This window comes from Trachurus trachurus (genome assembly GCF_905171665.1).
Source record: "Trachurus trachurus genome assembly, chromosome: 11".
Lineage (NCBI taxonomy): Eukaryota > Metazoa > Chordata > Actinopteri > Carangiformes > Carangidae > Trachurus > Trachurus trachurus.
In genome coordinates this window covers 26,621,278-26,645,061 of record NC_139904.1, presented here as the reverse complement: position 1 = coordinate 26,645,061, position 23,784 = coordinate 26,621,278, and the positions used below count along the sequence as shown (strand labels likewise).

General features: G+C 42.1%; 1 protein-coding gene across 1 annotated transcript in view; it reads left to right on the top strand.

Annotated features, from left to right (window-relative positions):
- Positions 1-23,784, top strand: part of csmd2 (CUB and Sushi multiple domains 2) — a gene marked incomplete at both ends in the record, with an annotated part of 242,791 nt that overhangs the window by 176,833 nt on the left and 42,174 nt on the right. The window contains 13 exons of the mRNA XM_083982762.1: positions 67-261; positions 1,384-1,500; positions 3,385-3,498; positions 8,288-8,383; positions 9,092-9,295; positions 9,902-10,026; positions 13,571-13,667; positions 14,573-14,677; positions 14,892-15,010; positions 17,147-17,216; positions 18,699-18,815; positions 19,025-19,234; positions 20,697-20,885. Of these exons, the coding sequence (XP_083838888.1) occupies positions 67-261; positions 1,384-1,500; positions 3,385-3,498; positions 8,288-8,383; positions 9,092-9,295; positions 9,902-10,026; positions 13,571-13,667; positions 14,573-14,677; positions 14,892-15,010; positions 17,147-17,216; positions 18,699-18,815; positions 19,025-19,234; positions 20,697-20,885 (1,758 nt within the window). The remainder of the gene's footprint in view (positions 1-66; positions 262-1,383; positions 1,501-3,384; positions 3,499-8,287; positions 8,384-9,091; positions 9,296-9,901; positions 10,027-13,570; positions 13,668-14,572; positions 14,678-14,891; positions 15,011-17,146; positions 17,217-18,698; positions 18,816-19,024; positions 19,235-20,696; positions 20,886-23,784) is intronic.

The window sequence follows — 23,784 nt, the reverse complement described above, 5'->3', positions numbered from 1 at the left end:
TTTATTGAATACTAACGTGCGCTTCCTTCTGTCACTGATTTTCCACCGTGTTACCTCTCTACACAGAGAACCCCAGGGAGTCTTGCTTCGAGCCGGGCCTGGTGCGCAACGGGACACGGGTGGGCACCGACCTCAAGCTGGGCTCCACTGTCACCTACCACTGCGACAGTGGCTACACACTAGAGGGAGACCCAACCCTCACTTGCATCATGGGGGGAGACGGGAAGCCGAGCTGGAACAAACCCAAACCCATCTGCATTGGTAAACACTGACATCTGGAGACGGTTGTTAGGAACACAAACCACCATCAGTGCTTATAGATTTATCACGTGTAAACACACATGTGCAATGATGTGGTTTTGTTAGCGCAGATCTGTGTCCTACAGGTATATGTGCAGAATCGTGTGGGTTTTGCTGATGTTAATAAACGCGAGGGCGTAGCTTTAATTTAATCTGCAATTTGAAGGCAGCAGCTACGCACTTTGCATATCTGATCCTCACACTCACTGCAAAACCTGTGTCATCTTGCCTGCTCCAGGACATTCCCACGACACCAATAAACACGCACTGTGGAAAAAGCTAGGGAAAGACACCACCCCCACGTTACTTTAGGTTAGGTTAGGTTTATTTATTTAGCACACATTTATATTTGATGGTGCAAGGAGGGAACGAAGCTGATTGGCTTGTACATAAGTTCCACCCCTGTCACAAATTACAACAAAACAAATTTCTATGGCTAACAAATAAACAAAGCAAAAATGAAGAGATAGAGAACAAAGTGATCAGAAACAAATAGAGACAATGGAAATACGGTACAAAAAATTCATAGATTGAAATCATGAAAAAGACAGAGTAAGGATGTGGGATATGGAGAGGGCAGGAAATTCAAGAGAAGTTAAGATGTATTTTTAGCTGCTTGTGAATAGGAAGATATGGATCTTAGCGAAGGAGGTAGTCCATTCCAAAACATGAATGTGGCTCTCAGTTACAGTTACAGTTACAGTACATGTCAAGTGGAATACGTGCACATTTTCGCTCAATCAAATAAAGTAGCACATCCACATACACGGGTTTGCCATGTGCACAAAGACACAAGCACAGGCAGAGCATCGGGGGCTTCATCTCATCCAGACTAACCCTGAGGGACACTTGGAAAACATTGCAATTTCACCGTGGCAAACACCAGGGACATCTTCCACCCAAAGCCCAATCAGACAAGAAAAGTAATTTAGAAGTGATGTAACAGAGGGGATGGGAAAGTGTGTGTGTGTGTGTGTCTGTGTGTGTGTGTGTGGTGGGGTGGATGAATCGTACACGACTGGCTCAAGACCTTCCTTTTGTGTTTGCCCTGTGTCCTCATGCCTCATTTCTTTGTCTGTCCAGCTCCGTGCGGTGGACAGTACTCCGGTTTGGAGGGAGTTGTCTTGTCTCCTGGTTACCCTGGCAACTACAGCAGCGCACGAACCTGTCTGTACTCCGTGGTCGTGCCCAAGGATTACGGTAAGTCGAGGAAGAGCACGGTGTTATTGTCGTGTGGCCGTATTATTCTGACAGATTTTTAATTGTGCATGTTTGTGCCTGTGAGAGTAACCCTGCATCAGTCTTTGAGATGCAATTACTCCATAGTGTACAAAGTGCCCTTATTAGGCTCAAACTGTGCTCAAGTGCCTCTCTAAACTCTGCACATTTTCCACTGCTGAAAATGAACCTGGCTCTTTTTTCTTTTTTTTCCCTCGTACATGAATATTCTCTGTGACAGGTGTGTAGGAGAATAAAGAAAAAGTTTGTGAGAAAAATCTCCCACACACATCGTCTTCTTTAGCTCGCAATTAAAGTGCTGAGGTTTACTGAATGTATTTTTTCAGATTTTCTTCCTCACAGTAAAATCACACAGTGATTGATAGTTGGGATATCCATCTGTATCACCGTCCCACACATATTTTCACATCACTCTAGCGGAGCAATGTAATCACTGTCTTACACGTTAGGCATACAATATTGTCTGTCTGAGATACACATGCGTGCACACACACCAAAAAATAATTGGGTGTCTGGAAGATTCAGAGTTCCTGGAGTTTTGCTACTTTTTTGGCATTTCCATCTTAAAGGTCACAGCTTGCTTCCAATATGTGATCTGATACTGTGGGCGCAGCAAATTGCTCAGAAAGCAAAAAAAAAAAAAAGCAACAATGCAGGTTGTGGCACAGCTCAGACATGCAAAATCAAAAGTGTTTCACATGCTGATTTATGATGTCGTTCAGTTTCTCTCCTTGGCTATTTTTCTCTCCTTCCACCACCCCCACCCCCCCACCCCCCACCCCCTCTTCTGGCACTTTAATGAGTTATCATCACAGTGCCTCTCTCAGCTCATGTCCTGTCATTGTTAAATTACACCAAACAGCAGCGTCCGGCATGTGTTTGGCTTCTGGGCACTTCACCCCAGTCTTTCTGAATGTCGAGGTCACGATGCCCATTCGGAGATACGGCGCCGTTCCAAAACGGCTGGGCACTCATCCTCGTCTCCTTGGATCATGCCGGCAACATATTTTGCTCAGTGAAGTGAAAGTGAGGAAGGAAGTTGAAATAATTAAAGTCCACATTTGCATTTTCCTGGAAAATGACAACGAGGCCCGAGGCAACATAGTTTGTCGTGCAGAGCCACAAATGCTCTGGCCTCCATTCTCCTTATTAGGCCCTAGCACCGACCCTAATAATGAGATATTTGTTTCAAATGTAGGGAATAGGCCAGGTGTCACTGCACCCACTGGCTGGTCACATAATAGACACAGATAGAGAGCATGTACAGAGGACGTGCAAGTTACAGAAACGACTGAGGATGAGTAAGAGACAGATGCTGAATCATGTTGAACAAGTATAACTCGTAGGAGAAGGTCCTTCCATCGCTCCTTTATCCTTCTCTATAACCTACAATACTCACCAAAAGTAAACTTGATAAAGATTAGATGTGACAGGGCTGAATATGTTCAGGCAATAGCAGTGGAGAGAGTGGTTGAGAGCATGAAAGCACCATAGTGGAGCCAGCACGTTGTACAACAGATTGGCTGTCATTGCAGAAGCCTGTCATCTACTGACAAGCCATCAAGCCCAGACAAGATTGCTGATCTCCCTGTGTAATATCAGTTTTTTGTTGTGTTGTCATAACTCCTGGCATTATCCACCTCGCTTCAAAGAAGACAGTTTGATTGAAATTGCCGTTGATAATATTCTTTTGGAAGTAGAAACTACAAAGTACTTTTTTCTGTGATTTCTGTGTCACTTAATGGATTTGATGGATTTTTCAATGTGACTCTGATGCATGCACTAATTTTAGCTAATTTCACTTTCGTCTCATGTCAGTTTTCTGTCCGTATCTGTCTTTTCTAGTTGTCTTCAGCCAGTTCGCCTTCTTCCAGACCGCTCTCAATGACATTGTGGAGGTTTATGATGGGGCGACGCAACATTCCCGCGTCCTTAGCTCCTTGTCTGGAGCTCACACAGGTACTTAAACACAAACCTACATAATCAGGTGCCAGCATGCAGACACATTTTGTGCAGTGTCTGTACAGTGTATTTCAATAAAAATGTCAGGGAGGTGGAAAACACAAGCTATTTAAATGGAGCTGCAGGTAGGCAAAATGTGATTCACACATGCTTATGCAGCTCTCATTTCATATTCAGACCCAGCTTGCATCAAATCAGAGAATTTGATTCGACTATTTGATCTCCCAGACATTATTCTTTGACACGACAGAGGACTAAATAAAATGTTGTCTTAGCCCTATGCCTTTCATAAGGATCCAGTTAAAGTCGGAGACAAATTGCTGACACAGGCAGAGCTGCCGTGGCTGCAGGTGGGCTCCAGTGAGCTGTAAAACAATCCAGCAGTGACAACAACAACTTAAAGAGTCACAGGGATAACACATCAGCAGACAGGCTCAAGAAGACTTGCATGCATACACGCGTGAGATGGTATTGCATGAACACACATGTCAACTCTCAGGGTATGCATACGCACACACATAGCCCACAAACAGTTACATGCTAGGTTTAGTGCAGGGAAATGAGATAGAGATTTCCTGTCTCCCATCCCCAAGAAAAACCGACCTGCATATTTAGGACGAAGCAAAGTTACTCACTAAACATTACCACAGCTATTACATAAATAGTGAATTACAGACCTGAAGCATCAGTATTATGTTAATTATATTGTCTCAACTGTTCAGCTTGTAGCTGTTTATTAATCGCTGGGGGACAGCTGGATAAATCCTCACCTCAACTGCTGCCACTGTGTAATAATTACCTCAAGTAAACCCACAAAACATGGTGAAATGCCTTACCAAATTGTGCTTTTATTTAAAAGCTTTCATTTATATTATGTTGTTATAAGCAATTCCATAAAATCAAATAAACATAACAGAATGACAACAAAAAACACTTTGTGATGAACATTCACATTTGAAGAAATGCCATGATATATTCAAGTGCAATATCTTATTTATTTATTTTAATTCTGTTAATCTTGTGAGAAATCTATGAAATACTCCTCCCAACCCAAACCTGTGACCTTTAACTGGCATCCAGACCAATTAATTTCTTTTCAAATCTATTAATTGTCATAATGTAATTTGATCGTATTCTTTGCCGTTATCTAAGCTAATCTTGTTTTTCCTTGATCCCAAAGATAAACTGACATCTAAATTAGCCTCTAAATGAAGTTAGGCCTCATGAAACAGCCTCCCTTTGCAAAAAGATCCACAACAGATGTACAGCCCAGGTGCATGCAGATAAGAAGAAGTAAAAAAGAGCAGTTAGAGTGAGAGAGAAAATGGAGACAAGCAAAAAAAAAAGATAACATGTGTAAGGTTAAAAGGGAGAAGGTGAAGCAAAGTGAATGATTTGTGTTGCAGCAGTGTTGTAAAATTTCGGATGCTTGGATGTGATAAATGCCGCAACTGTGTTGACGGGCTACAAAAGCAATAGCCGGAGTAGTGGGAGGTTCAACATTTGAAGACCGTGCGAGTGTAAAGGTGTGTGAGTTTAGGCCAGCTCTCCATCTCAGCCTGCCGTAGCCCTGTGGCTTGACAAAAGCAAAATGATTACTTTGGTTTGTGTCCAGGGCAGCCTCAGAAAATCCAGTTTACAGCTCAATAAACAGGACGCTATATTAACTGCGGACTCCTGGCGGCAGGTTCACAGAGCTCTCTAACCAGGCATGGCAGAGCAGAGCTGACACACATTGGCAAGGGAAGAGAGACTTTTTGCCCACACAGACAGTGATGCTGGAGAACTAGTGCACGTGGGTATAACTGGCATGAATTAAGTGTAACCCAGAAGTGTGTACCTGTATCTACTATACTCACACCGACGCTCACAAATCGACTGGCACACATACAGTATCTGCAAACCTATAAATTAAAGACTTCACCCATGTATTATAATTGTACAAGCTATCATTAGGTGCAGTAAATACACAGCCGGATGATGAGGATTTTTGTGTTCGACAGGATATTATTTTGTCATGTATTATAAATTACATCAGTCAAAATAGGAAGCAATTTGCTGTGATTACACTAACCTTTAACAGCATATGACTTTAAAGCAGTCGGAGTAAAGCATGTTTTCATTACTGTCATGCCATGTGAAGGAAATCACCCCTTTTGAAAAGGAAAGGCAGTGATTGTGAATTATCGGAGGCGGCGGCTACAAACACATTAAAATGGCAGGAATGAGGCAAAAGAAATTACGGTTAACGAATGATAAAAGATTAGAATTAGAAAATAAAAGGGGAGAGCTTGTAGTCTGCAGGGATGAAAAGGCTGGATCAGGAAAACAGGAAGACCTATCAAAAAGCAAATTTTTGAATTGATTAACAGAAAAGAAATGTCAATTGTCAGTCTTCTGGCCATCAGCTATGACAAGGGAGTCTTATTTTTTCAGCCATACCCAAGTTTGACCACTTTCATCATTAAAGCTACTTGTGTGTCGGTGCAAACATGTATTCATGAAATGTTAAAAAATGTGCTTCCTGTAATCCCTGCCAGGCCGACTCTGTTTTTAACTCTGGAGCCATTTAAATCGTAGTTTAACAGCTTGTGTGTTAATCTCTGGCATTGTTCCTGGTGACTGTTGTGTCTGAATCAGTGCACAGCAACATTTGCCACTGAATTTTGACTATTGACTCCCAGCCAAAGTCATATCTGTCCTTGTGAGTCTTTCATATTGCCAGCGTGGAGGATCTTTTTAAGGGCAAAGCAGTTTGGAGCTGGAGAGTGGCCAGAGGGGTTGATAAGTTACATGCTGACACATGTTTGATCTGTCTGGATGAATACCTGCACCGCACAGCAAATTATAAAACACTGTCACCATGACAGCCGCAGCAAGGGCTTCCTCTAATAAACTACCCAGCATGCCTTGGGGATCCTACAGCGGAATTTGAACAGTCTGGCGATGACGCATGAAGAAAGTGTGCCATCAGAGCTATCTCAGGACACTGCACTTAAAGGCATAGAAATATTCACACAGAAAAAACATGAGCAAAAACATGTATGCAGAGGATAGACTCGCTGACACACACACACACACACACACACACACACACACACAGACTCAGACACACAAATGTTGCCTCTGGGGTTAAGCACGTCTGCCTCCCACTACAGTGTGACAGCAAGCAGATGCAGAGTAATGAGATCCACTGCAGAGAGCCAGTCAGCAGCACACTGAGAGAAAGACAGAGAGGCAGAGACAGAGATGCTCACACTTTATATCATGTTCTGTGTCAGTCAACAAATAGTTTTCCACCACAGTAGATACACCATGTTGGGTTTTCTTGTGTTTAATTACACTAACACTCGAAGATTATGAGAATAGCTGGAGATCATATCACCAATTTCAGTGATAAAATATTGTTTTTCCAGGGGTTTAAAATATTGGCACAGATAGATGTTCTCAGAGAAATAATGCTCAAGCATCTCCAAGAAATACTGAGCTCGTCTGTAGTAGTTCATGAATATATCATCTTGCAGAGAAAACCTCACTTTTTTTGGTGGAAAAATACATTTCACACACAGACCAGACAAACCACTAATGGTTCTCAGATGCCATTTAAAGCTCAACTCACACCCGACTGGTCGAGAGCCTGTTGGCTGTTCCTCAATCTGGCAGCTACAACAACCAACACTTGATCACCCTTTGGTCTTTAATTTTGACAGATGGACAGCCACTAAACCATGGTCAGGTGACCTCACAGTTCTGCCTGTGCAGTGTGCTATTAAGACTTTCTGAATGTAAGCAGGAGCTTGATTGTGGAGAGCCTTACACAGCAGGGGATAAATCCAACCTTGAATTTGATTCTGTATTTCACACACGGGCAGCGAAGTCAAAGCAGACAGAGGTATGATCTCTGCAGCTGGGTATACGGCACTCAGGACTGTCACCGCACCGTTTTAACCCAGCGCCAGACTCTTGATTTATGATCTCTTAATTGATGCGAGCTACAGTCGGGGGTGAGATTTACAATAGCGAAGCAAGGCCATGACGAAGAAATCAACCCTGAATCAGAAATATATTTTAGCAGAGAAAAACAAGACACTGAGGATAATTGGTTGACAAAATGTTCAAGGTTCATTTAGTGATCAAAAGTAACTTCTGAGCTCCAAGAACACAACTTTTCAGGGGCAAACTGCAGTCAGACAGGATAATATCAGTGCCAATAATCATTTAGACACATCCCATTTAGACACAATGTAGCTGAAGGAAATTGTTGGCTATCTGATAAGCATCGCAGATAAGCATAGTCCCATATGACCGTAGAATATTAGGCTAATCTTAATAACCGCCATGCATTTGCATATTGTGATATGCTCATGATGCCTCATGAGCATGTTATAGTTTCACCACAGTAAGTTCGTCTGAAGTCTATGACGACTTAACACAGCTTGAGACCAAACAGCACTTTCCTGCAGTGTATCCCACAAAGAGAGTCTCTAAAGCTATTCTCAGAGATCTGCAGGTTGTTATGTTTCACACAATCAGCATCTAGTACAGTAGCTACTTTTTTTAAACTTTCATGTGGACACAGATTGAGGCCCTTAAAATAGCTGCTTCCTTTCACACCTAAATTGTTTTGCACCAGACCGATAAGTGGAATGTTTGTTAGTTAACTGCATGTGCTTAGGTGATAATTGGTTATGAAGAAACAGTCCTTTGTAACCAAACAAACATAAAGTGAAGGCAGCATTTTGCTAAAAACATCACAATCTAAGTCTGTAACTTTTCTCCACTCAAGGCGAGTCATTGCCGTTGGCTACCTCCAACCAAGTACTGATCCGCTTCACCTCAAAAGGCCAGTCCAGCTCTAGAGGATTCCATTTGGTCTACCAGGGTAAGTTTGTAACAGACACACACACACACACACACACATGCATGCTCACAAGTCCTGCAGTCCCTATGTTTCTCTCCATAATAGATTACTTGCTGAGTGATTTTGTGAGGATTCACCTTCAGCCAATGTTTCAGCTGTGACTTGCTTGTGTGTGTGTCTGCAGAAGTGTGTGATCTGGAGCATTAACTCAGTAAAAGTGTGGCCGTCTGTTGAAAAGGTTGTGCTTAAACTCCCCATTTCATCTAGTCCCCTAAGAGGGACTTATCTCTTGAATTGTTATTTTCCCTTAAACAATGCAGTGTAGCAGAAATGGCATTTGCTGCAGATATCCACAGGCAGCAGCAGCTCTGGAGGAAATTTAATGAATAAATAATTCATTTTTGCATTTTATTGTAAGTAAGCTGAAGGAACCACAAGGCAAAGAGAAACTAAATATCAGATTTGGTTTTATCTATTTGGGACACACTGATCACACTGACACTGATAAAATAGTGAGATTTATACAAGTCCCCTAATGAAATAAAGTGATGAGCTCTTTTCAAAGTTCTCAATATGGATAAATGTTACAGGTAATGACTCAAAACCAATCTGTCTCTCTCTCTCTCTCTCTCTCTCTCTCTCTCTCTCTCTCTCTCTTTCTCTCTCTCTCTCTCTCTCTCTCTCTCTCTCTCTCTCTCTCTCTCTCTCTCTCTCTGTGTTTCTCCGAAGCCGTGCCACGGACCAGTGCCACCCAGTGCAGCTCAGTCCCTGAGCCCAGAAACGGCCGCCGGATGGGCAACAACTTTGCTGTTGGCGCGGTGATCCGCTTTGAGTGCAGCCCAGGTTACATGCTGGAGGGATCAAGCGCTATTGAATGTTTGACCGTTCCCAACGCTTTGGCACAATGGAACAGCTCCATACCCAGCTGTATAGGTGGGGCACCAACAGTGAAACACAGACACACACATTAATTTTAAGCCTTCCGTTGTGTGGTTGTGTGGTTGTATGGTTGGTTCCTCTCTCTCTCTCTTTCCTTTCTTTCTTAGTTCCTTTTCCTTCTTTACTTTGTTTCCTGCCATGTCTTGTGCCTCAGTCTCTCTCGCTTGATAACACGAGTGTCAAACTCTTGTTAGTCTGACACAGATGTGGGCTGCCAGCCAGCGCCTCTAGCAACACAGCAAGGTTCAGCCATGCAGCACACAGGTAGCAGGGACTGCTGAGGGTCACAAATACACACAGACATACACACACACGCATATGGTGATACCCACATGTAGTGTATATACAGAAACACATTCACACACACAACTTACAGCTGTAACAGATGCTCTACACTGTCACCAGATGTGTCGATGTGCAGAACAAGCTGGGCAGATAATGTGTGTGTTAGCGTGTGTCTGTGAGTGCTTTGATGGCCAGGTGGATCAGACTAGTTGTGTAGTCTTGGAGCACATTGACATTTTGGTTGTGATTTAATCTTATAAGTTTAGTGTGGGGGGAAAAGGACAGCAAACAGGAATCTCTGCTTTTTTCTTGCAGTTCCATGTGGAGGTAATCTGACTTACCGAACAGGCACCATCTTGTCTCCTGGCTTTCCTGAGCCTTACCTCAACAGCCTCAACTGTGTGTGGAAGATCACTGTTCCCGAAGGATCAGGAATCCAGGTTTGCAATAACAGTTTTTTTCTTCCTGAATGACAGCTTGGTAATACATTTTTTTCAAAAACAACAAAACAGAGGTAATTATTTACAAGTTTTCTGCTCTGTTAACTCATTGAGTGCCATTGACGTATATATACGTCAATCAAAATCCAACGCTTGAGTGCCATTGACGTATATATACGTCAAATGCAGTTTTCTGCGGCTGGTAAATGGGGGCGCTGTTGCGCACACTGTGAGTAATTTTGGGGCTTCTGGGATGTGTAGAACGAAGAAGACTGTAGATCAGAGCAAGAAGTGAAGAGGAAGGAGAAGACGAGTGCGATCGGTACAGAGATAAAAAAGTTGGGAAAAGTTTCTATTTCTAGAGGAAAACGACGTGCAGAGCCTGGAACAAGTGTAACGTGGAGCTGGAGGAAAGCTTAGCCACGGATGCTATTAGCATAGCTCCAGCATGAAGTGATCGGAGGAGGCAGGAAAGGTAAACTCATCTAGATGATCAGCACCGAAATGCCGAAGCGGAGGCGGATCGCGGAGTCAGTTTCACCAGTTGCTGTAAACCGACGTCGTGACGACGAACCGAGAGATCAGCGCGGTGCGTCGCTGCCGCGGCCGCGTCCAGCAGAGAGGCTGAAGACGCCACGACGTCTCACTCCCTACTTCAGAGACGAGGCGAAGCAGCAGCAGGAGGAGAAGTAGGAGAGGGGAGGGGCAGAGAGGGGGTGAGGGGAGGGGGGAGGAGGGAGAGGGTGAGGGGGCAGCAACTGCAGGAGGAGTAGGAGAGCAGGAGAGCAGGCATCACTCTGCATAGTAGGACTCCTACTTGTTGTATTTTAGTTTTTTTTTTTTTTGTACAATGAAAAAACATGTGAAATGAAATTTTCAGACGTCTTACATGTTTTTGAAGCCAAAATTAAAACGGATAAATCACTGTTTGTCTTGAGAGACTCTCTTTCACAAAAATGCATTTTTCTCAGCTTTCTAGAAAAAAAGTGGTCTTTTTGGTGCAACCAGGCTCTATTCAACTTAAGATAAATCAAGAATGGAACAAGGTACAAACAAATGGTTTTTCCCTAGTTAAATAGAGAGTCTCCTCTTTCCTTTGAGCTATTTTGTGTTTTCAGAGTCATAATACAAAATATTCTCTTGGTCTTAAAATATTACTCAAAATGCCCCGAAACGCTGGCACATGGCACTGACCATTTTATAAAAGGGCTGGCACTCAATGAGTTAACAGTTAAATTTGCATTCAATACATACCTTAACCCACCTCAAACGCAATTTTATGTTTTCTAATTTACACACAACCCACAGAAAAACGGCACCGTGTGCACACTGTCGAGGATACGCAGGCAGCGTCATGATAAAATAGAGTAACTGACTTAGTGGCATGCAATATAATGAAATAGATTCAGATTTAAGATTTAAATGCGGTTTTATCTGCCGCCTGTCAACTTGAGTTTATTATATAAGATTCTCCATTAAAGAACATTTTTCTGAAGAGCTCCAGTGACCCATTTGTTCACTTTAAACATATGGACTAATCCCCTTTTAAAAATGTCTCTGGTCAGACTGTTAAATCATTTAACAGATTTTATTTATCTGTAGCCTCTAGCCATTGCAGCTCTGCGTGGTCTTGGGAACAAGGGGTGATGTGTTTTCAGGTTACCAAGGGTTCCAATTAACAGAGCTAGCCTCTGTATATCAAAGTGAAGCGTTTACAGTTCTGTGTACAGGAGAGCTCTGATTTAATTTGGCAGATCACTATACCAGAAACTGAAAACCAGAAATAAATTTGTAGAATTTCCTCTTAAATTACTTTACTTTTCTTTCTTGGGAGTTAATTCACTTTGCATATTCCTATTCTTTGATGCGTGTGTGATGGAACTCCACCGGGAACCCGAGCGAGGTCCCTGTGGATCCGCCTGATGGAAAGTTTTTTAGGCTTATGCTCCAGCCTCTGTGGCTAATGACCTCAGTGCCGTCCCTCAGCTATTAGCTCCTCCATCTCAGCTGACTGTCCTTGCAGGTCAAATACCCGAGATAGCCCTGAGGCGCGCTTAGCATGCCGCACAACACACTAACATCGCAATATCTTGGAGGTGAGATAGAGGATGAAGAACCGAGATCTGACTGCACACACGCGCTCTGAAACGTAAAAAAGCACCGCAGTGAAATAGATATGTAATATAGGAGCCTTTGTGTTGATGGGGCCTGCTCCACACACAGACACACACACTTCCTCACTACCAAGGGATCACTGCACTGCTACATTGAGAGGTGCTAACTGCAGAGTGTGCGGCGCTGTTTGTCCGTACTCTCTGAAGATGAATCCTCATCCCTACTATTCCTACTCCACCTCATCTGTTTTGCACCATCATCCCCTTTCTCTGCGTCTGTCTTCTTCGCACTCTTGCTCCCCTTCCTACAGCGAGCAGAGACACATTAGTTTGGAGTGTCACGATTCAGAAGAGAACTTAAAGGAGCACGGTGCCTTGCCGGAACATTTGCCATGGCCCCCTAATGAAAGATCAATCTGTGATCTGCCTCGACTCCCTGGGTTATGCCAGAGCCCCTACTGCCCCTTTAATTGGCTCATATCCAATCTATTACCATTGGAGGCAGAAGGAATGGAGGGCTAAAGAATGGGTGTGATGGGAGAACAGAAAGGGATGTTTGGTCAGGGTGAAAGAATGAAGGAGGACACATACGGTGTTGAAGATGTGGAGGAATTGCCTCTCAAGACAAAGACCAAAGATGTTTCTCACACTTTCACGTTTAGATATTAGGGGGAAGCCCACAGTACCACCAGAGACGTAGAAGGACTTTGGTACCACTTCCTTTGGTCAGCATACGACAGCAAAATAAGTTTTAAGCACATCATTTAGGCAGCTGAACTGCTGTTCCACCAGTACGTGGAGTCTTTGTTTTCTCAACAGTGGTGACTGTTGTTAGAATAAGTCTCAGTGTCTCAGCATCTCCTTGAAGAATATTCAACAGTCTCTGCAGCTGTCCTCGAGTTTTCTTCATTTCAAATCCAATAGTCACCACTTGAACACAGCCTTTTAACGAGGCATTTAAAAATGAAAAGGAAGCAAGACGTATATTGTCAAACGATTGTGTTTCATTCCCCTGAGAATTGGGCACCCTTGTTTTCAAAGTCCTTCATGTCTTTGGTAAAGTTTTATTTCACCCTTTATGTACTTTAAACGGTGTGAAGAGAAGGAAAAACGTTTGTGTAGTTAACTGAGCCTTTATAGAACCTTCTCACAATCTTTGTTTACATAAATGGATCGATTGTTGACTTGCCATGACCGAATGAGAGTGAAGCTGGTCAGATGACCATGTTTTTAGTCCTTTGAGTTAATACCTTATTTTTAATTTCCCTACATACTGTATGCACACTCGACCCTCCTGTTACTACTCTGCTCTCTAAATCACATCCTTTTACCAGATTCTGTACTGAATTGATGTTTCCATTTTTTCCTACTTGTCACTAATTGTGTTCCTCCTCCATCCCCTCTTTGGGTCTGTCTCTTCCCTTTCTCAGATCCAGGTAATCAGCTTTGTCACAGAGCAGAACTGGGACTCGCTGGAGGTGTTCGACGGAGGGGACAACACTGACACCATGCTTGGCAGCTTCTCAGGTACTGCTGAATTTGTATTAGTGTATGTATCTAATTCCTTGTTAACTCTATACCAGTTTATACCTAAAAGCACAGTCTCTGCAACTTAATAGCCTAATCAGTGCAGCGCCTACTACCTGGAACACACTGTGCTTGTTCACCAACGCATACAGTACCGAAACTGGGGGCCTCATTTGGCACAGTTGGCATTGCAACAGTGTTAAATTAAATTCAGAGTACATAAAGCCAGCTGGTGCAGACATGGGAAAGTTTCAAAACTCCAATCTGTTTGCACATCCCCAGACAAACTCTTGGTGCGTTTCCACAAAGGTTCTCTGCCTTCTCTGTGCAGAATTGTAGTCAATAATTGTTTACAATGGCTGCGTTACTCTTGTCATAGTGAGGATACAGCAACAGGGAATTCTCCCTTTGTTTATGCTTGGAACCAGACCAAACGTAAATGTTAGATGTACCCTGAAGTAAACAGATGAAAGAGAAATGCCAGGCTCACAAATCTGAGTTATTAAACCACCAATTTTAGGTCACATCTGTAAATGTTATATTAGGGAATGATTGGATTTTTTTTCTCTTCGTATTTTCTTAAAAATTTTTTGGGTTTTTTTTTTGTTATCAGCTGAATACATACTCACATACTGGAATAAACCATTGTCTCTCCGCTTTGTGCTGCTAAAAGCGAGAAGGTCATACTACGCTGTATCTGCCCCCATAAATATTCGAATGCACCTACACACACTCATTCATGCATACATCTATTCTGCATACACGCCCAAACACACACACACGCAGACACACGCTCTTCGCTAAATCGTCAAATGCACCAAAGAACAGTAGCTTATGCGTTTTGTGATGGTCAGCCCATGGAGGAGAAAGCATTGCCAAGCTCCTCTATTTATCTTCTCCCCAAGGCACCACGGTTCCGGCGCTCCTCAACAGCACCTCCAACCAGCTCTACCTACACTTTTTCTCTGACATCAGCGTGTCTGCAGCTGGATTCAGGCTGGAATACAAAAGTAAGTAAAAAAAAATACAGTATTTCACTAACTCATGTAAATACCAACACCCCCGAGGAGATGTATTACATCAAATAGCAACACATTTCCTATAAAGATTAACTGGTTGTGTTTGCATTAGACTTTCTCACATTAAGTCTTTTCTCCTATTGCTCTGTGTTATTATTAAAATAGCCTTCCTCTTTTCTCCGTCTTTTCCTCGTCCTCCCCCCAGCCGTGTCTCTGACCAACTGTCCAGAGCCTGTGGTTCCAATGAACGGCATCAAAGTCGGGGAACGACTTCAGATGAATAACGTGGTGTCGTTCCACTGTGAACCTGGATATACTCTACAGGTAACACCTACCTCCTTCAGATACGGTTTGTGATTAAACGCCGATAAAACCCCATTGATCCTTTTTCTCGCCTCTGTCAGTGTCACTCCAGTCACTTTCCACTGTTCTCACTTATCTCTCGTAGCAGTGGTCACATTTCACAGTCGTGGATCAAGCTAAATGTCAGAGGGAAGAAACTGCAGTAAACTTATTGGACTGGATAGTGTTTAGTCGTTCCCTTTTTTCGAAAGTTCACTTAGAAGTTATCCTTCACTTTTCAGCCCCAATGAACTTTATGCTCTGATTATGTTAATGTGATTAAATCAGTGTAAACATATTTGCAGTAACATTTGGAGTACTCTGACTTTAGCTTTAATAGACACCAGACCGGGAATGCATGCACCTTAATTTGCATCTTTTTACCTGTGAACAAGTTATGCATATGCTGAGCTGTGTGGTTTAGGAAAATGGTCTCGGTGGTTTTATAGATTAGAGGATGATTGTTATGATTCATCTCTGTCATCCAGCCTCTGTGTTATGATGCATGACAGTGTTCCCCTCTAGGTTCATCAAATAGGATGGGTATCTAGACAGGTATCCTCCATATGTTGGTTATAATTTATAGGACGATGCGGTGCAGAGCTTTGCTCCAAACTCAGAATTCAGCTCACCCTCCCAAGTTTGACTGTATTCTGCACGTCCTCCAGTGCTTCCACAGTCATCATCAGCAGACAGATGGTGACATCTGTGGAGCACATTGGATGCAGCAGTTCACACAAATTCTACTTGAAAGTTCCCCCTCCACTCTGCACCACATAAGCCTGTCAGGACTGTGTGTTCCCATCACTTCTCACTCTCCGTCCTCATCTAGAAATGCCAGGTTTAGTTTGTGTCACTCGCCTCTTTTCACACCAGTTTTACTGCATCTTTTAATTGCCATAGATACTGTAGTTGTCCAAAGGCTATGGTGACATGTTTTGATGTAATGTGATGGTGGAAGGGCAAGGAGCAGCTTTGAGGAACCATCTCAGTTCTGTGTTGTTACTTTAAGGTGCTATTTATGAGTTTTACTATCACTACGTAACCATCATTAACAGCTGTTTACTTTCCATTCTTGCCTAGAGCTTCGGTGCACCATTCTGTTGATGAGACAAGAGTTTATAATATATTAATGCTAATGTTGGCTCTATAGCAAAATAACTCCTTTAAAATAATTTTGTTGTTAATGGTAGGCATCTGGGTCTTGACCTAAGCTCCATTAAATTATATAAACCGTATGGATAATCAATATGATACTGTATTATAATATTGTATAGTGTCAGAAAAAGTTTGAAGTTATGTTGCTAACTTGCAATCATGTAAATGGCCAGGATATTGCTTTTCTTGCAGTAGTGGCATTATTGGGGAGTAGTTTTTGAATGTACTCGGATATAAATGAACTGACTAAGTAACCATATAGCCAACTTTTATTATTGAACCATACTTTATTGCACACTGGCTTAGTTCCGTCATACTATTGAAATGCACAGCTTCTCCAACTCTACATATATTTTATGCAAAAGTTCCTTGTTATTTTTTTTTCACCTTTACCTATTAGAAATTTTATGATTATTAATTGGTTGGTAAATTAGTTAGATTGCTAAGATAAGGAGGAAATTAAACCATTATCCCTTAATTTTGGAAATATCTAAAGTCATTATCAACCGTTGCAGCAGCCATCTTTGATCAGGGAGACAAGTGAAACGATGCTTTCTAATAGTTCAAAAGGTTTATGTTCTATGAACTGGATTTTTAATCATTTTTTATTGTAAAAGCAAGTTAGTTTTGAAAGTCAACAACACAATTCTCAGAAAAAGGCCTTTTGTATCGCTTATTTTAGCAGAGCAGCGATAAATGTGAACTGCTCTGTAATCTTTCCCTGTCTGTGTATGATCATCTTAATGTGCCTGTGATGCTGCCTCTCTATTGTTCTGTCACTTCAGATGGATTTAGTCATTTAGTCACCACATGAAGTCATGTAGAGACAGGCAGCAGGTTCAAATAATTGGAGGAACAGATGAGTGACAGTGGGGAGAAGAAATTAATTCATAGCCTGCTCTTTGTTGCTCTTTTCTCTTTGTGTCTCTGCTCACGTTGGTTTGTGGGCGCTCCTTGCAGGGGAACTCGCACATCACCTGTATGCCTGGAACTGTTAGACGATGGAACTACCCGCCTCCTCTCTGCATAGGTAAAAATACCTTCTTCTTTATTTTCTTCCTTGATGTTTCCGTCCTAATTTCTGTCTCCATGGGGATCACACCACGTTATCTTTCTAAACCATATACATTTTTGTCATCAACATCTCAATGAGAGGAGTATATCTTCCACCTTTACACAAGTAAGCACTACACCAAAGATTACCAAGCTTTTAAATGTAAATCTAAATTAAAAAATGAGTGATATAAACTCAAAAGCAAAGATAATATTCCACTTATTTGTGTTTAGTATTTGAGTTTAGGAGGGATATGGCACCTCTGAAATGAATTTCTGCCTGGCGAGCTGAGAGCGCAGCAGCATTGGTTTTTTTTTCCCAGTTTGGTACATAGAGTCCTCCTGCTTGTGTGAACACCTTGACAAACGGGTTCCACTTATTGGAACAACCTACTACTGCCTAATTAGTTCCATCTCAGACTGTGACTAGTTGAAGTCGAGGGAAGATTCATCGTGTTCACAGGCATCAGCAGTTTCCTGATTACCTCAGGTTTTTTTTTCTGCTGCTACAGGGCAACATTTAACCCCTCACTTATTCCTTCCAGAAACACGATGGTACATCACTCAGATTTTTTTCTACGTAGTTTCTCCGTCCTCTGACTTATATGAGCTGTTTGTCCCATTTATTTCTTAATCTTCTCGCCTCTGTTTGCTTGTTTTTTTCCCCCCTTTTTAGTACCTCTGTCTGTCTCCTTTCTTCGAGTCAGCTAATTCTTTTACCAAGAGCTTCAGATCCTTTCATCTTTTTAATTTTGTGTCAAGATCTCTCGCTCTTTTCATCTCTCTTGATCCCATCTCCTCTTCCCTTCAGTATTTTCATACCTCTTTTTTTCTCAGCTCACCTCTTCACTAGTTCTTGTGCAGCTCTGCCGTGGATTTCAGTCAAAGAAACATTTATTCATCAGTGGTTATAGATGAAAGGCTAAAGATGAAGAGCAGCAAAAGACATAGTGTATTGAACCTTGATATCTTAAGTAGAAAGCGAGCATCTCAAGAATTCTTACATGGTTATCTCACTATTTAAGAACTCTTCTCCCCTTTGATGAAATGTTTTCTGTTTTTATGACAATTATATTATAATTTCATATTTGCATGTTTGCTGGTTTTCTACATGGAATTCTGTACATTCTTAAAAACATGTTTTTATTATTGCAATAAAAATGGATTAGATCACATCAGTTTGCACTTAAACCCATCATAAAAATCATTTTCCAACTTTTGCTTAAAAGGAAAAATATCTCACATTTGCTACGACATTAACTAAAACAACGGACTAGTTACATTTATACGATGCTACATGCCTCATATACAGCCATCAAATATTTTCTACTTGTACAGTAGTTGCTCAGACCTCCCACTACAACAAGGAACTGCAATAGGGCGTATTTGTCATGTTATTTTAATGTGGGAGAATCACTGTTTGCAGATGCTAATGAAACTCTTTGTTTACCTCTGCCAGCTCAATGTGGTGGAATCCGGGAGGAGTTGGAGGGCATGATTCTCAGTCCTGGTTTCCCTGGCAACTACCCTAGCAACAGTGACTGCACCTGGAGAATCTACTTGCCAGTTGGTTATGGTGAGCATCACAAGAGGCCCTTAGGAATTTGGCATTTCCAGACTCAAGAACCTTTAATTATATAACGTAGGGGCCAAATTGTGGAATGAGGACATTTGTAGTTGATATATCTGGCAGAAGTTCATTTAAATCTGAGTCATTGTGAAAAAGAAACACCATGCTTTTCATACCGATACCATTTTCAAGTTCATTTCCTCTTCTTCTCCCAGGAGCCCACGTTCAATTCCTCAACTTCTCCACCGAGGCCAACCATGATTTTCTTGAGATCCGCAACGGGCCCCTTGACACAAGCGCAGTGATTGGCCGATTTAGCGGCCAGGATATACCTTCCTCCCTTCTCACCACCTCCCATGAGACCACAGTATATTACCATAGTGATCATTCACAGAACAGACCAGGCTTCAGGTTCGAGTACCAAGGTAAGAGCCCAGACTTGATGATGATGTGTGTGAAAGTGTGCTCAAAGTTCCTCGTGAAAGATTCAGAAGATAGGAACAGGAAATTAAGACCAACCGTTAAATGTCTCTGATGAAAATAGACTCAGTTAATATACATTTATAATGTTGAGCAAAGTCACCAAGAGAAAGTTTGGCAAATTACAGAGCTGAGTTATTTTCCTCTGCAAAGGATATTCAAACTAGTAATTACTTTAGCGTGACTGGAGCTTCTCCGCTGCTTCGAACCATCTTTGCTGTTGCGTAGAGAGACACTGTTACTATAACGATCGGAGCTATTTCTCTATATTGACACAATCACACATTCACCAGGAGAATCAATGTCCCAGAAATGAATAGTGTCTCGTAAAAGCAAAATGACATATTATAATCTCTGATAGTGTTACCTTGTTTTCCTTATGTTCACTTGTGTCATTAGTGTCACTTCACTGTGAGGTGTCTGCATGTAAAGTCATAACATTACTGAATTAGCTGTGGAACCAACTGTGTCAAACTAATCAGCCCACACAGCCAGTAAATTCCCCAGATCTATAAATCTCTGTATATATAAAAAATAAACAGCTTCACTGCATATCCACATGGCTGCAAGGAATAAATTGCCTTGTCGACAAATGCAACAGGCACACAAAGTTTGTATTTTGTGATTCAACAAACGAGCCGGCAAATCGAAAGGTAGCATTGTGCATTTACATAATTATGTGTACATTAGCATATAAATCAAGCATTATATTTGCAAAAAAAACCTTTTGCAGTATTTGCATGAGTTATCTCCTACAAAAGGAAGCTGTGATCCGTAGAAATCAATTTCTTTAGTTATATTTATATCCCGGTTTTTCAAGGCTTGCTGCCTGCTCTGCCTTTGTCTCCAAGAAGCATAAAAAAAAAAGAATTATTTACCCACAGTACCTCTGATGACTGCCTCATACTCCTCCGGCACAAGTTAAACCTGCCCGTGGCGTTTTTTTATTCCTCTGATAACTCCTGTTTAAGGAGGAGGAGGCAGAAGGAGGCAGTGGGAGGTTGAAGAGGAAACACAACAGAGAGATGAGGAAGGGGAATTAAAGAAAGTAAAAATAGAGAACGCTGCACCGCTGTTGTCTGAAAGCAGAGCGCTCACATATTGAGGATGATCACTGCACTGGTGGTTGTGTGAATTGATTGGTAGCTTCAGGCAGCAACAAAGAATCTGGAGCGGTTTGGTGGTCAGCATCTGTAGGTGTCCGTAATGATCATCACACCAATAGGCACTTAGCAGCAGTCATTCCCGCTGATTTTCTCTGTTGGAAAGCAGCATTGACATGTTTTAAAAGTACAGCGTGTTTATCTCAACTATTCCATTTTACTGCTCTACAGTATATGACAGTTTTAGGCTCGATGGAAAGATGTAGCTCTAATTGAATAATTATTCTAATTGCTTTCCTTTCAGCGTACGAGTTACAGGAGTGCCCCGATCCGGAGCCTTTCCGATACGGAGTGGTGGTGGGTGCTGGCTTCAATGTGGGCCAGTCTATCTCCTTCGAGTGTCTGCCTGGGTATCAGCTAATGGGACACTCCATCCTCACCTGTGAGCACGGCACCACACGCAACTGGGATCATCCTTTCCCCCGCTGCGAAGGTAAGGGTGCGAGCTTAAAAAACCAAGATGATCAACTTTTATGCGCTTTTCATCCAAACACTTGCAAACAAGTGGACCAGCTGGGGTAGCTCCTGAATGCAGAACTAAACTAATAACGTGATAACTTCCTGTTTAGAACGCATTGAGCTATTACATTGTTAGCGCAAAGTGCGGCCATGGAGATAATGATTATCTATTATGAATAATGCAATTAAAAAGAATTATCATCCCCTATTAATAAAGCAAAGTACTCTTCAATGAAAATCAATGCTGTGCTAAAGAGGAATGGAGACAAATAAAAGATGAATAAAAGAGGGGCTAAATTGAAAAGAAAAGTAATGGCTGCTCTTTCTTTCACTACGTCCTTGACCCACATTCTCACGCTCTAGCTGTCGATTATTCAATAAGGCAGGCAAAATTACAGACAGAGGTGATGGCCGTGACACTGGAACTTTGAATGGGTGAGTAGGGAGATAAGTGGGAGTGAGAGACGGAGCAACAGAGTGAAAAGGCAGAGGGAGCAGGAGGTAGAGTTTATTCTCTCACAGCTATTTCCCTTTGTATCACTGCCAGAGACCTGCTTAGAATACTATACTTGTGTGCGTGATGTGTGTGTGTGTGTCCACATGTGTATTTGGTTGTGTGTGCAGCAACAGGCACAGATGCAAATTATATAAATCACTTTAGATAAATTAATTATATTGCGTCCTATATTCCTATATTCATCCTCACATGCTCCTGCGGTTTTTGCATACAGTTTATTTCTATAATCATCTTTGCAAGGCTAATGAAGCCCCCCTGATGTGCTGATGCAATACATGGTATTTATACTGTATTTAATATGTTCATCTAATACTTTATGCAGCATTATATAGCAAAGCTACTTTATATATTCATTAACATTTGTGTTATATGTTTGTGCATTCAAGTGTCTATTTTTGCATAAAACCATTGACACGTGTTAGTGTCCATGTGCTGTACGTAACTGTACAGTATGTGTTCGCTGGCCAAAATGACCAGCAGAACGTAGCCCAGTGTCTCTGACTGTGACTGTAATTGAATTGGCTTTAATGCTGTGACCTGGTGTGAGGAAGTGATACAGCAGGAGATGAAGTGATAGGAGGTGTCTCAGTCTTAATTGGATAAGTATTTGGGGTGTAAAGATGAAATGGAGACTGAAACAGTTTATGGAATCCACAAAGAAGGCCCCGTTGCTGCCTTTGCTAGTAAAGTAAATGTATTGATCTTTTTATTTTGTTGTTCATTCCTTTTGTAACATGGCAGCAAACCATGTTGTAACACCGTGACTTGACCCAGTGCTGCTCAGTACAACCTGTCCCAGTCTCTCTGTCACTCCACTATTTACATAGATTTCCCTGAGGGGGATGAGAGACATTGATTTTTGTTACCGTGCCTCCGCTCACCTGCTTAGCTCGGCGTAATCACACCCCATTGTGTCTATGAAATACTTTGCACTCCCTTATTTTGTTTCCAGACTGTTTTGACATCTTTGTGCACTTGATCTTTGCACTCATGTCATCCCTTTTTCATTTCCTGTACATTTCCTGTACAGACACATCATTTTGTAATACGCATATGGGGCACTGGGGAGTACTAGTTACTCCTTTTCAGTTTCTTGTTTTATGAAAAAAATAAAGGCTGCAAGAAATATAGTGTGTGGGGATGACATGGTGTCTAAAGGTTCCACAGAAAGATTGCTCACATTTCCTGCTTTTCTTTTTACTCAGTTATATACAGTATGACTGTAATAACATCACACTCTTGAAACCAACATCCAAACACATTTTGGGTCTGAATATAATCATTATACACGCATGCACCAAACAAAATAGTGCTTCCAGAATCTGTTTTCTTTTTTTTAATTTAAAAACAACTCTCAACACCTTCAACTTTTCTGCTCCCACCGACCTAACCCTTCGAGCAAACACACATAATGCTTAAGTAGCTCGCAAGTCGATGGCATCGCCCAGAGGTGCAACTCCATGGAGTGTCCGGGGTTTAATCAATCGGTCTGATCGATAGCTCATTTAACCTGGTGAGGCGGCAGCAGAGCGGCCGCTCAGCCACAGGGCTAAAGCCAGCATGTGTATTAACATGAACCCGAGTGAGAAACACAGGGCTAAAAATGTGCAGTCTCTGCTTTGGGGATGATCTTGCACCCATAGGCGTCCGAGGGTGTGCCGTTAAGCTGAATACCCTGTCTGGGTTGCTTGAGATGCCTGCACTACTGCGATTACCACTCCTTCCTGCTTTTTTCTGCTTCACCACTGTGAATAAGGGATTTCTTTGAGGGCACCAGTGGGAGTGTTAGGCTCGGTAATCGTTAAGTTGGTGAGAACCTTCTGACTTCCTGAGGAATGTTTGAAAAATAGTTACAACTTCTGTGCATGCAGATTTTGAGGCTGGGTGTTGTTGGCATGTGTGTATCTGGTTGAGTGTGTTTAGTTGTTGGACTGTATTTTTGTTGGCGTGTAGGATTTTTGTTTGTAACCTCAGGACAGCAGGCATGTGAGGTCCCAGTGTTTTCAGTTTTGATGTAGACATGCTGCTCTAACCTTTCCTGTCACTCACTGGTTTACACACTCATGCATATCCACTGCTCATGGATGTAACACATACTGTAAATACACAGACACACACACACACCTCAGAAGCCCAGACCACACTAATCCCTCGCCTCATCTCTGCACTCTCTCTCTTCACCCCCAATGGGAAAGGGTTGAGGCCTTATCTTAGCAAAACACTCTATCCAAGTCCCCACTTGCTAACAGGCTTTACTGGCTAATCTTTAGCTCAGACAAGCGCCTAGGCACTAGACGAAGAGTGAAGGAGAGGGGGAAAAAGACACTGAGAAGGGAAGTAGAAGAAGTGGGGGATG